The sequence below is a fragment of the Arabidopsis lyrata genome (genome assembly GCF_000004255.2).
Source record: "Arabidopsis lyrata subsp. lyrata unplaced genomic scaffold ARALYscaffold_7, whole genome shotgun sequence".
Classification (NCBI taxonomy): Eukaryota; Viridiplantae; Streptophyta; class Magnoliopsida; order Brassicales; family Brassicaceae; genus Arabidopsis; species Arabidopsis lyrata.
This window is the reverse complement of record NW_003302549.1, coordinates 13,775,172-13,791,812: the sequence shown is the minus strand read 5'-3', so window position 1 is coordinate 13,791,812 and position 16,641 is coordinate 13,775,172. Positions and strand designations below refer to the sequence as shown.

Here is a 16,641-nt window from a genome sequence, read left to right as displayed (position 1 = left end):
TTAAATTGTTGTATATTTCTCAAAAGTCAAAACCCATAATAACCAATGGAACAGAAGAAGCTAATGCAGAGCATACTTACGCTTGGAGTAAAGAGTGATGCAAGCTTCCATTGGCACACCCAAAAACGCATCAGAGCATGGAAAGAAACCTAAAAACCAATAAATTAAACAATAATTAAATCTTAGTGCATGGAAAACGAATCCTATACATACCAAAGTCCGAATCTCAGTGCCTTAGAATGACCTCGATACCAAAAACTTTAAGTTACTACTTCCATATATGTAATATTTTAGTTTGGGGAGAGAGATTGGCAACGAAGAGTAATTCCTGAATTTAACAGCCAAGTTTGTTATCCCTAATCTAAAGAGAGGAATACTTAAATTGTATTAACGACAAAAATTAGCCTCCTCTGAAGATTCATCCCTGAAATAAGTCATCTTTCTGACTTTGTGGCAACTGTGTTATCAAAAGTTGAGTGTTTCTTCTGAGAAAAGACATATTTGAAAATAATAAGAACATGTACCTCAACAAAATCGGGAGGTACCTCATCTTTTTACAACAAAAAGAAACATACCAAACCATCGATGATTACCTTCTCAAAAGTTGAAACCAAACTTTTTGATTATAAAAATTGATTAGTGGTGAAAATAGTGAAACCATAAATACAAAAAAAAAAAAAAATCAAATTTGTACATATAAACTATAAGATCACCTGTTTATTCATTGAATTAGGTCCAAATTTTCCATACACCAGTTCACATCGTCCCCTCCATACATCCACCCTACAATAAAAAGAAAAATTAAAATTACGTAGAAGCAAAAAAAAGTTTGAAAAAAAAGAACAAAAAAACAAGGGTTAGTTATGATCTGAAATTGAATACCATGAGCAAGGTATTTATATTGAATAGGAGGCGGTGCATGATTTAGAGTTTCTAAATTTTTCGACGATAAATAAAAAGAAAAGAAAATTTACATATTTTAATAAGCAAATCACTATCATAATAATAAATATTTGTAAAACTGCCATTTATTCATTGTTATCCATGTTTATTTAAAATAATATTTACTTTTTTCGGTAAAAATATAGAATAATAACAACTATTTTAGATTTACTACTATATCTGATACTATCTTATAAAATATATTAAAATTTAAGGGAAAATTCCTTTCTGTTTCAAAAATAAGGCGGAACAATAATATAATTTTTGATTTACAATAGATAGACATGCATGGTATCCATATGCGTCATGTCACGCTGATCCATATTTTTTTCCAAAACTCGATCTAATTGCTATTATGTGCAAAAATCACCGCCGTTCACGTTCATGTTCACGTTAGCACTCCATACCTTAATTCACATGTAAACCTCTCTGCCTATCTCTGACTTCAGCTCTCTCATCTTCGAGTCTCCCCAAGAAAGTTTTGACACCACACCAACATTTCATTCATCAAAATTAAATCGAGTTTGCACAAGGTTACAACCGATTAATAGGTGGTCTTCTACCTTCTATTTACGATTTTATGCTATGAATATATGTTTTTGTCAGGGTTCAAGTCAATCTCCGGATTAGAGACTTATAATCATCCGACGAACAATACGATGGCGTGATAACCGTTTCTAAATTGGTGGGTTCTCTTTCATTGATCTACATATTATTTTTTTGTTCGTTTTTTTTTCCAAATATTTAGATTGAAACGACGACGAACACGACGATCATACCAAAAATTTCATCTATTCTGGTACGTTTGATCTTTATTTTAATTAGTTTAACAATTAATAGCCGTTTACGATTAATTTCGGATATCTAAATCTTATTAATTTGAGTAAGGTTAGAATAGTATTCTTTTATGTTTATATTAATGCTCCGATTAATAATTTTCGGATATTTGACATTATCATCTTAAATATATCAATATTATAATAAATATTTTCCTTTTCCGATTTTTTTTTTGGTATAATTCCTTTTCCGATAAATTATGAAACAGATCTGTTTACACAAAAAGTAAAAAAAAAAAAAAAAAAAAAAAAAAAAAAAAAAAACCATCAACCGTCTCCATTCACACGTTTCTTCATTATGATCACGAATTCACGTTCATGGAAGCTTCATCATACATTAACACTTACAAGTTTCTTCGTCGAGTTTTTATCCAAGGTTTCTTCGTCAACTCTGTATCCAAGGTAATAAATATTTGTTCTTTTCATTGGTTAGAATTATAGGGTGCAGGATAGTATTGACGTCTTAAAGACATAACATGGGCAAGATACTATGAGAAGCTTGACTATTCTGCTTCGACAGATCAACAGGTGAAATTCTATCACTAAATTATTAGATCTCTGTTATTGCTATGAATATATGCTTTATGTTAGGATTTCAAGTTTTGCCTTCGTTTAGAAGAATTATATTCACACGACGAAGATCTAATAATTCAATTAAAGCTTCCTAACTGGTACTTCGTTGTTCCTTTTTTTTTTTTGGTTAATTATCATGTGTATTGTTTCCAAAATTATTTTTTCCTGGTTAATTCCGAAATTCAATTTAATTTTTTCAAAATTAATTAGATTTCATCAAGAGTAATTAAGTAATTACGTAAAATAAATGACTCAACAAGAGCCGAGAGTCTGACACGTCAGCAAAAACACTTCTCAAATATTATTATATATAGATACTTTTTAGTTTTATATAGATATTTTATATAACTTTTATATATAATATCATATTTATAATGTTTTGTGTTATAAACGTCTAAACCGCCTAAAAAATCGTCTAGGCCCCGATTAGGCGTTCTAGGCGCTAGGCACTGGGTCACCGCCCGCTAAGCGCCTAGCGCTTTCTTGAACACTGGTTATGGTTAACAAAATATACTAACCGTAACCGTTAATTAAACGTAAACGTATCAAAAACCTACAATTATCTAATTGTGGTGCGGCAAGGTTCCATAAACTTATCATTTTACAATTTTGCCCCTATCTATTTTTCATACAAAATCATTTTGTGTGGAAAAAACTGAATATTATCTTTAGCGAGTAAGTGGAAAATCATGTTTTTTGCGGATAAACGGAAAATCACATTTTTTAGCGAAAAAACGCGGGATCAGGTTTTTGGCGGAAAAACGGAAAATCACGTTTTGGAGAGAAAACGCAGGATCACGTTTTCGGCAGGAAAACACAAAATCACGTTTTTGGCTGGAAAACATGAAATCACTTGTAACACGCGTCCCGCCATACATGCCAAAACAGCATGTTATTCATCCGATCTTGCCAAAACGTTTTCTTTAAACTTCACACACGAACAAAACATTATTGCACACAACTCCTGAAGCTTACTCACCTGAGGAGAAAGGGTAAAAAGGGTGAGTAAAGAATACTCAGTGAGGGGAATCAACTATGCCCACTGAAACATAGAACACTTTCTCAAGCTATACAACCATAATCATGACATATAAACTTAGACACAACTACAATGCTTTAACGTCTAACATCACATTCATAAAAACTATCTTATCCATACTAACACACACATACGTATCGTTAGGTCCAGTCATCCTCGTGACGACTAGAACCTCATGAGTGGAGGCTGGTGCTCGTGGTTTAGACACTCCCATGCATTTTGGGCTCGTCATCCTTTCTTGACCATCATGTAACCCGTCGGCCCATCACCGTCCACATTACTAAGGAGACCACGGCCCATTGCTCGACTCTCCCCAGTAATACATACATCACACATACATACTCATCATCATATTTAACATACTCATACTTAATATATCATACATAAAATCACATTATCAAACATCATTACTAACACATATCAAAGTCAACAATCATCTTCATAACTTCACATAATCTTATCCTATACAATCAGATCTAAACCTACACATCATGTGTCAAGGAGCATAACAAAATAAAATGATACCATGATTCGCAAACACCACCCTCACCTTAGCCTATTGAAGACGAAGACTCAATTCTCCTTTCTTTTCATTTAGGCATACTTAATATCTTTACTGCAACCACATGATCTTAAGTTCTACCTTGGCTCTCCATCAAAGGGGACCTGAATTCATGAGTCATTAAAGCTCTTCCAAATATTCAGCTAAAACCGAGCTCATTTACCCAACCAACAACACAAACTCGTCATAATTTACTTCACACAAAACTGTCTCGGAAACATATGCATAAGTCAAGAACTAACCGTTATAAATGCAATCCCACCGTTGATAATCTAGCCAGTAGTACCATGAAGCTCTCCGCCAAATTTCGTCCCGATCAGACGCTGTTTCGACCTCCAAACGTTGCCATCAATCACCCACCAACTGTTTTCTAGTTCATACTCAGCATAGATTTGGACAGTGTCTGCAGTTACTTGGCGAGAAAGAAATATTTAAAACGTCTTAAATATAACCTCGATTTAATCTCCGCCACATGCTGTGCATTCTAGACAATATGAGCTTTTCAGAGACACTTTACAGGTCAACTGATTCTCTCTGCTTCGAAAGATATGAGCCTTACAAAACTCCAACTTGAATCTGAAATTTTATCTGAAATAACTTAAGTTTTCCAGAAATCAGAACATGTGATTTTTCAACAACTTACAAGACGAATTTTGAATGGAATATACCTCCGTTTGACAAACCGTCAATTGCTATGGCTTCCTTGAAGCGAGATCTATTCATAGAGATCAAAATATCAATATAACTCTTTCAACGTCAATAGGAAATCAATCCTCAAAACCTCTACTTGAAACTGCAATTTTTCTCAGATAGAAAAATCTGGGCTCCGATAACTGTGACTTTTCGCCAACTTTAAACACGATTTCCTGATCGACCTTACCTCTGATTGAGAATCAGAAAACTGTTCTGAAATCTTGGCAACAAGGGCTATCCAGATCCGTAAATAAATTGCCTTAATTTACTTCAGACGTATCAATAAACGGGTCACCAAATCCACTACTTGACATTGTTTTCTTCTTTCACTCCTTCACGAGAAAAACCAATAATTGATACCTAAGCCACGAATCCAATAGCTAAGGGAGACAATTCCAATAGGATAAGACATAACTATGATAGGTTTTACTCACCTAATCAAACCGGTGTTGAATGGTGACGATATGTCATGTTTGCTTTCTCTCCCCACTTAGACGTGATCAAACGAAACACAACGTACGGCAGCTCCGATCTCAGCGTCAATGGTGATGAAGGCTTGGGATTGAGATGAGTGATGAGAACGTGATGGATATAATAAAGACGTGAGAGGCTGATGCGGTGAAGTGACACTATATACATATATACATACACACGTTTTAGGGTTTAGTGGTTTTGTTTGTTCCCCTCATGGGCATGGGCCTCACAATGAAGGAGTGGGGTGTTACAATCTCCCCCATTTAAATGAAATTCGTCCTCGAATTTTTGGCGGTGATTTCTTTCTAGAGAAAATAATTTACTTACTACTTATTATATGTACATCCAACGAACACCTCCCCCACTCATTCTGTACTAGGGAATGACCTTGATTTCTTGCTTCCCTTTTTTTTTTTAATAAACCAAGACTTGGTTCATAGCAATGGTTATGATGCACCACTCTGGTAGCTTAGAAAATTTTTCCACTTTCCTACTTGCAGTGAACTCTGGCGCAAAAACAATAATCATATTTTTATGCTCAAACAGAAGAATCACAACCAACAACTTACATAATCAAGGTTAACATATCCATCAACGTGTTCTTGCGGGTTCACATGCGTTGCGAGGCTAGCTAACATCCTACTCTCTCTCTCTCTTTTTTTTTTTTTTTCCATCATACCTCCATTGGTTTTGAGTCTCTTCTCTCAAGAATGGTTTCCATACCAGTGTTCATGTAGTGAGAGTTTAAGAGATTTTCCTTGCTCTTTATGTTATTATATAAGGTTCCTTTTGACTTGAGATAGCCAGCCAAAAGAGATCCTATGCGTTGGGTCGGTAACCATTATGTCAATCCACCTTACCGGATTTGATTATCATGGTGGGTGTAACATCCATTAGAAATATTTTTTCCAAGTTTTCCGAAAGCTTATAAGATATTCTCAAGGTTTCCCAAAGCTTATAGGATATTCTCAAGCTTTTCCAAATCTTATATGATATTCTTTAGTTTTTCTAGGTGAAACCGTCACTCTTCCATAGTTACTTGTAGTGTTGTTGACATGTATGTCGCACAAATAGATATTTTTCTCCAGCACCAAATCCATATAAGATGATAACCCTTATACCTTTATGTGGGCTCTCAAATCCCTGATTCATAATCTGCTCAATGGCATGTGTTCCTTCCCACTTTCTCCATCAGATTTACGAGCTCTTTCACCTGTCCTTGGCCACTTTAACATTGTTACTCGTCTCTTAGGGAATTCGTCTCTCTTCTACCTCATATATCTTCGACACTTTTTTTTTCTTTTAAATACTCTCTCTTTTCCTTTCTCCATTACCTCATCCTCTGGCCTTTCTTGGCAATTCTAATAAACTAATCCTTCTTTGACACTTCTTAACCACACATTAAAGTAAATAAAACATGAGGATCTGATTTACATTCCAAAAACACGGGACTGCAATTAAGTCTTCCCAAACAGAAACCTAGCATGCATAAAAATTCACTCAATCAAACAAACATTTTAATTCAATCAAAAAAATCAATCATCAAACTCAAGCAAAACACATAATCAATTATTCAAACATTTAACTTTTTTTTTTAACCTTTTTTATGAATATGATTTTCAAAAATTTGATCCTCCGGGTCAGAACCGGAGTGGCTTTAACCGGCTCTGATACCAAAATGTAACACCCGTCCCTCCATACAGGCCAAAACAGCATGTTATTCATCAGATCTTACCAAAACGTTTTCTTTAAACTTCACACACGAATAAAACATTATTGCACACAACTCCTGAAGCTTTACTCATCTGAGGAGAAAGGGGAAAAATAGGTGAGTAAAGAATACTCAGTGAGGGGAATAAACTCTGCCCACTGAAACATAGAACACTTTCTCAAGCTATACAACCATAATCATGACATATAAACTTAGACACAACAATCCACCTACAATGTTTTAACGTCTAACATCACATTCATAACAACTATCTTATCCATGCTAACACACACATACGTATCGTTAGGTCCAGTCATCCTCGTGACGACTAGAACCTCATGAGTGGAGGCTGGCCCTCGTGACTCAGACACTCCCATGCATTCCGGGCTCGTCAACCTTTCTTGACCAGCATGTAACCCGTCGGCCCATCACCGTCCACATTACTAAGGAGACCACGGCCCATAGCTCGATTCTCCCCAGTCATACATACATCACACATACATACTCATCATCATAATTAATATATCATATATAACATCACATTATCAAACATCATTACTAACACATATCAAAGTCAACAATCATCGTCATAACTTCACACCAATCTTATCCTATACAATCAGATCTAAACCTACACATCATGCGTCAAGGAGAATAATACCAAAAGAAAATGATACTATGCTTCGCAAATACCACCCTCACCTTAGCCTATTGAAGACGAAGACTCACTTCTCCTTTCTTTTCATTTAGGCATACTTAATATCTTTACTGCAACCACATGATCTTAAGTTCTACCTTGGTTCTCCATCAAAGGGGACCTGAATTCATGAGTCATTAAAGCTCTTGCAAAGCTTCAGCTAAAACCGAGCTCATTTACCCAACCAACAACACAAACTCGTTATAACTTTTTAGTTTTTACAAAACAGAAACTGAATTTGATCGAAAAAAAAAAGTTACAAAACAGAAACTGAATCAGAGAAAAAGTCTTTTCTCTCCTAAACCTAAAAACCCTTATTTGCCTTCTCTCCTACGAATTTCTATCTAGATCATATTCGTTTATCTCTTGAGTAGGTTTTAGGGTTTCTCGCTTCACAGGTTTTAGAGGAAGATGAATTATACGAGATTTGACCCCAAGGTCCAGCTTATACTTGCAAAGGCTCGAACACTTGCCATCGTATCGTCACATGTTCAAGTAACTCCTCTGCATCTCGGAGTTGGTTTGATTTCTGACAAGACTGGTGTTTTCTATCGAGCAATCACCACTGCAGGAGGAAGCGAACTCTTGGCTCAGTCAGCTGTCAAAGTCATCAAACAAGCCTTAAAAAAGCTCCCAAAACAGGTTCCTCCACCAACTGGAGCCATTCCTCGATACCCAAGTCGTAAGAATCTTCCAAAACAGACTCCTCCAATATCGAATGGGGCCATTCCTCAATATCCAGGTCTTAACATACCTCAAAATCCCATTCCCTTCTTAACTAGAACCATTCCTCAAAACAATGCAAGTCTTGTTATGGTCTTAAATCGTGCACAAACGAAGCCCGGGGAGACCAGTGTGGGAGTAGAGGCATTGGTGATTAGTCTTCTTGATGATTCTCAAATCAGGGATTTGTTGAAAGAAGCTGGTTCTGTACCAGAGAAGGTTAAGTCTGAGGTGGAGAAGCTTGGTGGCGAGGTAAACCTTCAGGCTTTGAAGACTTATGGGATAGATTTGGTTGAGCAAGTAGGTAAGCTTGATCCTGTCATTGGCCGAGACAAGGAGATTAGAAGAGTTGTTGGGATTCTCTCAAGGAGAACCAAGAACAACCCCGTGCTTATTGGTGAGCCAGGTGTTGGAAAAACTGCTGTGGTTGAAGGTTTGGCTCAAAGGATATTGAAAGGAGACGTGCCTATCAATCTTACCGATGTAAAGCTCTTTTCCTTGGACTTGGGTGCAATGGTTGCCGGAACAACACTACGTGGACAATTCGAAGAAAGATTGAAGTCGGTCTTGAAAGAAGTTGAGAATGCTCAAGGCAAAGTTGTTCTCTTTATCGATGAGATCCACATGGCTCTTGGTGCTGGAAAGGCAAGTGGCTCCACGGATGCTGCTAATTTGCTTAAGCCTATGTTAGCAAGAGGTCAGCTTCGTTGCATTGGTGCTACTACGCTTGAGGAATACCGAACACATATCGAGAAAGATGCTGCATTCGAGAGAAGGTTCCAACAAGTGTATGTAGCTGAGCCTAGTGTCCCTGACACTATCAGTATTCTTCGAGGGCTTAAAGAAAAATATGAAGGACACCATGGTGTTCGTATCCAAGACAGTGCTCTTGTTGTTTCTGCTCAATTGTCTGCGCGTTACATCACTGGTCTGTTGCGCGATCTTTCTATTTAAGATGTCCTTGGTTTATGATAATTATTTTATTTTTGCTGATTTGTGTTCTATTTCTGTTCTGTATTTGCTTAGCTCGACGTTTACCGGATAAGGCAATTGATTTGGTTGATGAGTCTTGTGCACATGTGAGAGTCCAGCTTGATAGTCAACCAGAAGAAATTGATTACCTTGAAAGAAAAACAATGCAACTAAAGATAGAGATTCATGCTCTCGAAAAGGAGAAGGACGACAAAGCTAGCGAAGCTCGCCTAGTCGAAGTATATTACTTTGAAAACATGTTCTTTATATATAAGTCTGCTTAGTAAGTGTTGTTTATATACGAGCTTCTTTGATTTGTTATTCTGCAGGTGAGGAAAGAGCTTGATGACTTGAGGGACAAGCTTGAGCCTCTTACAATAAAATACAAGAATGAGAAAAGGATAATTAATGAAACTCGGAGTCTTAAACAGAAACGAGATGAGCTCATGATTGCTCTACAAGAGGCTGAGAGACAATATGACCTTCCTAAAGCTGCTGATCTAAGATATGGGGCAATTCAGGAAGTAGAATCCGCGATAGCAAAATTAGAAAAGAGTGTTAAAGATAACGTGATGCTTACGGAAACTGTTGGGCCAGAGAATATTGCTGAGGTAGTGAGCCGATGGACTGGGATTCCAGTGACTGCACTTGACCAGAACGAGAAGAAGAGGCTGATTTCTCTTGCTGATAGGTTGCACGAGAGAGTTGTTGGACAAGACGAAGCCGTGAAAGCTGTAGCTGCGGCAATTCTAAGGTCAAGGGTTGGACTAGGAAGGCCACAACAACCATCTGGTTCCTTTCTTTTCCTCGGTCCAACTGGTGTTGGTAAAACTGAGCTGGCTAAAGCTCTTGCTGAGCAACTCTTTTACGATGAAAACCTACTTGTTAGGCTTGATATGTCGGAGTATATGGATAGATCCACTGTTAATAAACTTATAGGGGCACCACCCGGGTACTTGCTTATAACTCAAGCCTCTTATGTGCGTTTGTGATTAATGGTATAATGGAAACTCAAATGATAGTACTTTGTTTTTAGGTACATTGGTCATGAAGAAGGTGGACAACTAACCGAACCCGTGAGGAGACGACCTTACTGTGTTGTACTATTTGATGAAGTTGAAAAGGCCAATGTTACTGTATTCAACACGCTACTTCAAGTGTTAGAAGACGGGAGATTAACCGATTCGCATGGGAGGACAGTCGATTTCAAAAACACAGTGATCATAATGACTTCTAACCTTGGTGCTGACCACCTTATTTCAGGGCTTACTGGTGAAGTGACAATGCAAGTGGCTCGAGACAACACAATGAAAGAGGTGAAAAAACATTTCAGGCCAGAGCTGTTAAACAGATTGGATGAGATAGTGATGTTTCATCCTTTGTCCCACGAGCATTTGACAAAAATTGTTCAACTCCAAGTGAACAATGTTGCTAATCGGCTAGCTGAGAAAGGTGTATCTATGACGGTCACAAATGATGCATTGGACTACATTTTAGCAGCGAGTTACGACTCGGTAAATGTCCTTTTTCCTTATCATCACTTAATAAATATGTTGTGCTTGCTTTAGATTTTTACATTTGTATCACTTACGTATGATTATTATTGTAGGTGTATGGTGCTAGGCCTATTAGAAGATGGCTAGAGAGGAATGTGGTCACAGATATATCGATGATGATTGTGCGAGAAGAAATCAATGATGATTCCATTGTGTGCATTGATGTAAACGCGGATAAAACTGATCTTGTCTACCGAATAGATAAGAATGTGGTTGCGAAGAAGACAGAGCAAACGTTAGATGTTGTGATTCACTCAGAAAATAAGAGGGGAAGAAGCAATGAAGAAGATCACATCGTCACTTCAAACAAAAAAATAAAAAATGAAGTCATAGTGATAGATTGAAGAACGATCTTAAGATTGAAAGTTAGATTCATATTGCTCTACGCTCTGTTTTTTATTTTATTTTAGTTTATATGTAAGATTTGTGTTACCTTTGCTCATATAAGCTTTCCAAATCTTAAGAAGGATTAATCATTATGTTGGGAAACAAAAACAAATAAATGGGTTTATCGATCTTAAACCGGAATCTTTTCCGGGAGTTTGCAAAAGAAATATATACAAACTCCATGGTGGACCTTAAATTCTCTTTTACACAACTGGTTAGTGAGTTTGATGACTTTGTTCACCGATCATTTTACGCCCTAGCGATATACATGTCAAGAAATTTCTTCAGATCCCACCTATTGATGGTAACTAAGGATTATTACGATACATCCCTGTTATGATTTTGGTTTGTATGTGCATTTTTTTTATATGCAATCTAATGAATGGCATGAGGAAAATAGAAGCCAAGTATGCAGTGAAGAAGAACTGGCAAGGAGATCCATGTGTTCTTGTGGTTTATTCTTTGTTGTTTACTTGTTTTTCTGACCATTACAACAAGAAAAAGAAGAAGAAAAAGAAGATACAGGGTAATTCACGATCGCCTTTAAAGTGAATTCATTGACTATTCGAGGTACAATGTGTTTTAACTTTTAAAGAGAAGGCATTGGATTGATAGAAACTTGTCCCATTCTTAGAGTGTCCGAGCTACAATGCAAAAAGGACTTGCAAATAATTCAAATCAGACTTTTAAAATGCATAAATAATACAGGGGATGATGAAGTCACAAATTAACGTAGTTATGAGGTGGCTCCACCCAAACAATGGATTTGCTCAAAACGGTTTCTGGAGGGGGATAAGAGCTTTTCTCATCACCGACGGAGTAGGACACGTCATATCGCCCATACTTATCCCTATACGATAAACATATTTTGTTCCTCTGCTCTGTCGAGAGACCAGCTCTTGCAAAAGAGGAAGGGAAACTTGCAAATACTGTCAAGCCACCAAGATCTTTCTTCTCTTCCCATACATTGCGTTTAAAATTTAGTTTAAGCACCATTGGGTTGTTGTTTTTACATGTATAATTTATAAACTATAACAAAGATGTCTCCTTCATGCTCCGTCATCAATACTGGTATACGACCACGAAAGGCGGGACATGGTTTCACAGGAAGAATATTCCAGGTTGATTTAGACGGGTCGAAAACCCCAAGGTAGCCGCAGGTACTGAGACAGTAGAACATACCATTTGAGAAGACACATTTGCCCCATATGCGCTTGGGTAACTGATTCTTAAACCAATGGGTGGTCCATACGGTTTCACCAGGCCGCCAAGTATCGATCACAACAGATGCGCATGAAGATATTTGGGGGTACGAGATCACCATACAGCTAGCTGATGTAGGAGCAGCTGAGAAAGCTAAAGAATAGCTTCTTTTGTAGGGAGACCCCTCGGTTAAATAGAAGCTCTCCTGGGTAAACGGGTTAAGAAAGAGTGCATAACCGCTATCGTATGTTAGCAACCAACCATCCCTAGAACAAATTATTCCATGGTTTCTCTCCAACTCTGGAAATTTGAGCTTATATTGTTGAGACCGTAATGGGTCAAAAAGAATGTAAGTTTCAGCTGGAGAGTATTCGTGTTCTGCTCTTCTTTGTCGATAAAAAAGCCAAGGACGAGGCTGTAACTTCCGGACATAAACAGCTTTAATAGTTAAAGAGAGAATCGAAGAAGAAACGACGAAGAAGATGAATTTTTCATTGACTCTCTTGAAAGTTTGTTACAACAGAAACCTTCTATTTATACAAGAGTATTCCGGTTATCAACATGATTAACCGGTTTACACTAAACCAAACTTATATATCAATAGCCTCCCTCAAGATGAGATGTAAATTGAAAGAAGACTCATCTTGCTCAAAAGAGAATTGAATAGGGAAGGAAACAAGGGTTTAGTTAGAATATCTGCAAGCTGAGAAGTAGTGGTAATGTGCAGAGTCTTCAACAAACCTTGTTCTATTCGATCCCTAGTGATATGGCAATCATTCTCAATGTGCTTCGTTCTTTCGTGAAAAACCGAGTTATTAGCAATGTGAATAGCTGCAGTGGAGTCACAAAACATAGGTACTGGTTTCGTATGAGGTATTTGAAACTCAGCAACAAGTTTTACAAGCCACACAATCTCTTTACTAGCCATAGCCATCGCCCGATATTCAGATTCTGCAGAAGAAGCAGAAGCCATGTCCTGTTTCTTTGATTTCCAAGACACTAATGAATCACCAAGGAACATAAAATAACCTGATGTAGATCTTCTAGAGTCAACACAAGAACCCCAATCTGCATCAGTGTATGCCTTTAAACACAAATCAGACCTGGATGAGTAAAACAAACCCAAACCAGCTGTGCCTTTCAAATAATGTACCACTTTATAGGCAGCATTGAGATGAGACCGTTTCGGAGAGGAAGAAAACTGACACAGCTTGTTGACAGCAAATGTTATATCCGGTCTTGTGATCGTAAGATACATTAGTTTGCCAACTAAGCGATGATAAGTTTCTGGATTTTCTATCTCTGGTTCATCATTATGTTGAGTCAACTTCTGACTAGGTTCCATTGGTATTGAAGAAGGGCGACAACCTAAGAGACCCGTTTCTTCTAGTAGTTCCAATGTATACTTTCTCTAACATATTGATATGCCTTCAACAGATCTAGCAATTTCCAGGCCTAAAAAGTACTTCAAAGGACCTAAGTCCCTAAGCTTAAAAGCCTTTGCTAAATCAACTTTCAACTGAGCTATAACCTCTTCATCATTCCCAGCAATAACTATGTCATCAACATACACTAAAAGAGATGTGAAAACATTACCAGCTTTGCGGGTGAAGAGTGTATGATCAGCTTGAGACTTCTTAAAACCAAGATTCATCAATGTTGTACTAAACTTCAGGTACCATTGTCTTGATGCCTGTTTTAATCCATATAAGGATTTCTCAAGTTTAAGAACAGCATTGTCTGGTAAAGAGCCTCCCTTTCTTGGCGAATAACCTTGAGGTAAAGTCATATAAATTTCCTCATCTAGATCTCCATTCAAAAACGCATTTGAAATATCAAGTTGATGGAGATTCCAATTCTTTGCAGCTGACACAGAGAGTAGAACTTTCACAGTTGTCATTTTGGCAACAGGGGAAAAAGTATCTCCATAATCCACCCCTTCTTTTTGTGTGTAGCCTTTAGCTACTAAACGTGCTTTAAACCTCTCCAAACTTCCATCTGAATTGATTTTTACCTTAAAGATCCATTTGCATCCAATGGGTTTCTTTCCATCAGGTAAACTGCAGACTGTCCATGTATTAGTGTCTTCAAGAGCATCAATCTCAATCTCCATAGCATCAATCCATTCTTGTATCTGCTTTGCTTGTGCATAAGTTCTAGATCTGGATACTTATTTATTGCACAAATATAAGCAGTGAATTCTTCTGACAATTGAGCATAGTTGATAGATGCTGAAATAGGGGTACCTGACGTCCTTAAGCACATTAGGAACCGTATTGCAGTGGTAATCTTGTAAGTATCTTGGCGGTTTTGTCTTTCTCTTTCCAGACTTCTTTTTAGATGTTATTGCAGATGTTGTTTCAGACTTTGTTGTAGGCGTTGTTGCAGGAGTAAACACTGGAATCTCAACATCATTTGAAACTGGATCAAGTGCTGAAACAGAATCATCAGAACCAGATTCAATGTTAAAAATATCTGCAGGTACTCCATCTTTGGTCGCAAAAGGAAAGATATTCTCGAAGAATACGACATGTCTTGAGATATGAATTGTGTTTGTTTCCACATCCAGCAAATTATAACCTTTGTAACCTGCAGGATACCCCAAGAAAACACATGCCTTGGCCCTTGGTTCAAATTTGTGTCTCTGATGTGTGCTTGTTGATTCATAACAGAGACAACCAAAGACTTTTAGCTGTGAATAGTCAGGAATTTTAGAGTTTAGTAGCTCAAATGGAGACTTCTGTTGTAGCAGAGGAGATGGTAATCGATTGATCAAGAAAACTGCAGATAAGATGCAGTCACCCCAAAACTCCAAAGGGATATTTGATTGAAACATAAGAGCTCTTGCAACATTCAATATGTGTTGATGCTTCCTCTCTACTACAGAATTCTGCTGTGGTGTCTCTGGACAAGAGTGATACGATACAATACCCTTTTCTTTGTAAAGTTTATCAAATCTTAACTCAGGAGCATTGTCAGAACGAACTGCCTTCACACACGTCTGAAACTGAGTATTAACCATTTGAATAAACTCAGGGAATATCTGAAGTACCTCATTCTTCGTCTTCATCAGAAAAACCCAAGTAGCTCGACTGTGATCATCGACAATCGTTAAAAAATATATGTATCCTTCTACTGTAGGTGTTGCAAAAGGTCCCCAAGTGTCAATGTGAACAAGATCAAAGCTGTTAGGAGACATATTATTCTTGGAAGGAAATGATAAGTGCTTTTGTTTAGCTTGCTAGCAAATTGAACAATGAACTAACTCATCTTTATTCCTTTTATGAATTCCAAGAACATTATGTAATACATCAATCTTATCATATGATGGATGTCCTAATCGACTATGCCATAAGGCACTATCAACAACAACAGAAACCTTCTATTTATACAAGAGTGTTCCGGTTATCAACATGATTAACCGGTTTACACTAAACCAAACTTATATACCAATAAGCTTCTTCAAGCCATGTCTTGCAGACAATAGAAGCTTTTATGTTGGCTTTTAATCCGAGGCGGGATAATATATCCTGTAAGAGATCTGTCGGAATATTTTGATCCCACGATCCTGTATAACACTTCCTCTTCGATCTCCAATCTCCTCTAGCGTTTGCAATTACAAGGAGAAGAGGAAGACGAAAAACAATTTAGAGTTTTAATTAGTTTATAAGAGGAATTACAATGGATAAAGAAAAGAAAACCTAAACCCTAGAGATCATAAACCCTGAAATTTTGATTGAAAGGAGAATAAAAAAAATAGAAAACTCACCTCGCTTGAACAATGGAATTCACTCTCAGGGATTCTGGTTGGGTTTTTTGGGTTTGGGTTTTTCGGGTTTAGAAAACTAAGATCCATTCGGGTATTTTAAAACTTCGGGTTTGGGTCGGGTTCGGATCGGGTATTTTGGGTTCGGATTCAGGTTTACCCAAAGTATCCAAATATTAGAAATTTTGTATCCGACCTATGCAAAGTATTGAAAAATAATCAAAAAATCTATAAAACCCAAATATTTTAACCCGAATCTAACCCAAAGTAGCTAAAACACCCGAATATCTTAACATCCGAATAATTTTGGCACTTAGGTTATTACAAGTATAAATATTACTAATATATTATAACTATGTACTTATATTTTGGGTATGTTCGGGTACTTGTTCGGGTTCGAGTTCGGGTCGGGTTCGGGTTTTTCGGGTTGTCAAGTTTAGAATCCGTTCGGGTATTTTAAAACTTCGGGTTCGGGTTCGGGTCGGATTTTTCGGGTCGGGTTCGGTT

At 37.3% G+C, this 16,641-nt stretch overlaps 1 protein-coding gene and 1 long non-coding RNA gene across 2 annotated transcripts; one reads left to right on the top strand and one right to left on the bottom strand.

Annotated features, from left to right (window-relative positions):
• Window positions 1-3,058: 3,058 nt before the first annotated feature.
• Window positions 3,059-5,226, bottom strand: LOC110226899. The gene is made up of 6 exons (XR_002330777.1): window positions 5,080-5,226; window positions 4,833-4,977; window positions 4,621-4,667; window positions 4,195-4,528; window positions 3,941-4,056; window positions 3,059-3,330 (listed from the first exon to the last, which is right to left on the bottom strand). It is a non-coding gene; the product is annotated as an uncharacterized LOC110226899 (long non-coding RNA).
• A 2,678-nt stretch (window positions 5,227-7,904) lies between these two features.
• Window positions 7,905-11,155, top strand: LOC9304337 (putative chaperone protein ClpB2, chloroplastic). The gene is made up of 5 exons (XM_021016781.1): window positions 7,905-9,178; window positions 9,277-9,461; window positions 9,552-10,174; window positions 10,259-10,736; window positions 10,832-11,155. Exons 1-5 carry the CDS (start codon window positions 7,939-7,941, stop codon window positions 11,120-11,122), a joined length of 2,817 nt encoding a protein of 938 aa, XP_020872440.1. The 5' UTR covers window positions 7,905-7,938; the 3' UTR covers window positions 11,123-11,155.
• Window positions 11,156-16,641: the final 5,486 nt, after the last annotated feature.

What these genes read in the sequence shown, in the direction of transcription:
- LOC9304337 (XM_021016781.1), top strand. Translation starts at nt 7,939, where the DNA reads ATGAATTATACGAGATTTGACCCCAAGGTCCAGCTTATACTTGCAAAG. An exon ending in GCGAAGCTCGCCTAGTCGAA is followed by an intron (nt 9,462 to 9,551) that starts GTATATTACTTT and finishes GTTATTCTGCAG; the next exon opens with GTGAGGAAAGAGCTTGATGA. An exon ending in CTTATAGGGGCACCACCCGG is followed by an intron (nt 10,175 to 10,258) that starts GTACTTGCTTAT and finishes CTTTGTTTTTAG; the next exon opens with GTACATTGGTCATGAAGAAG.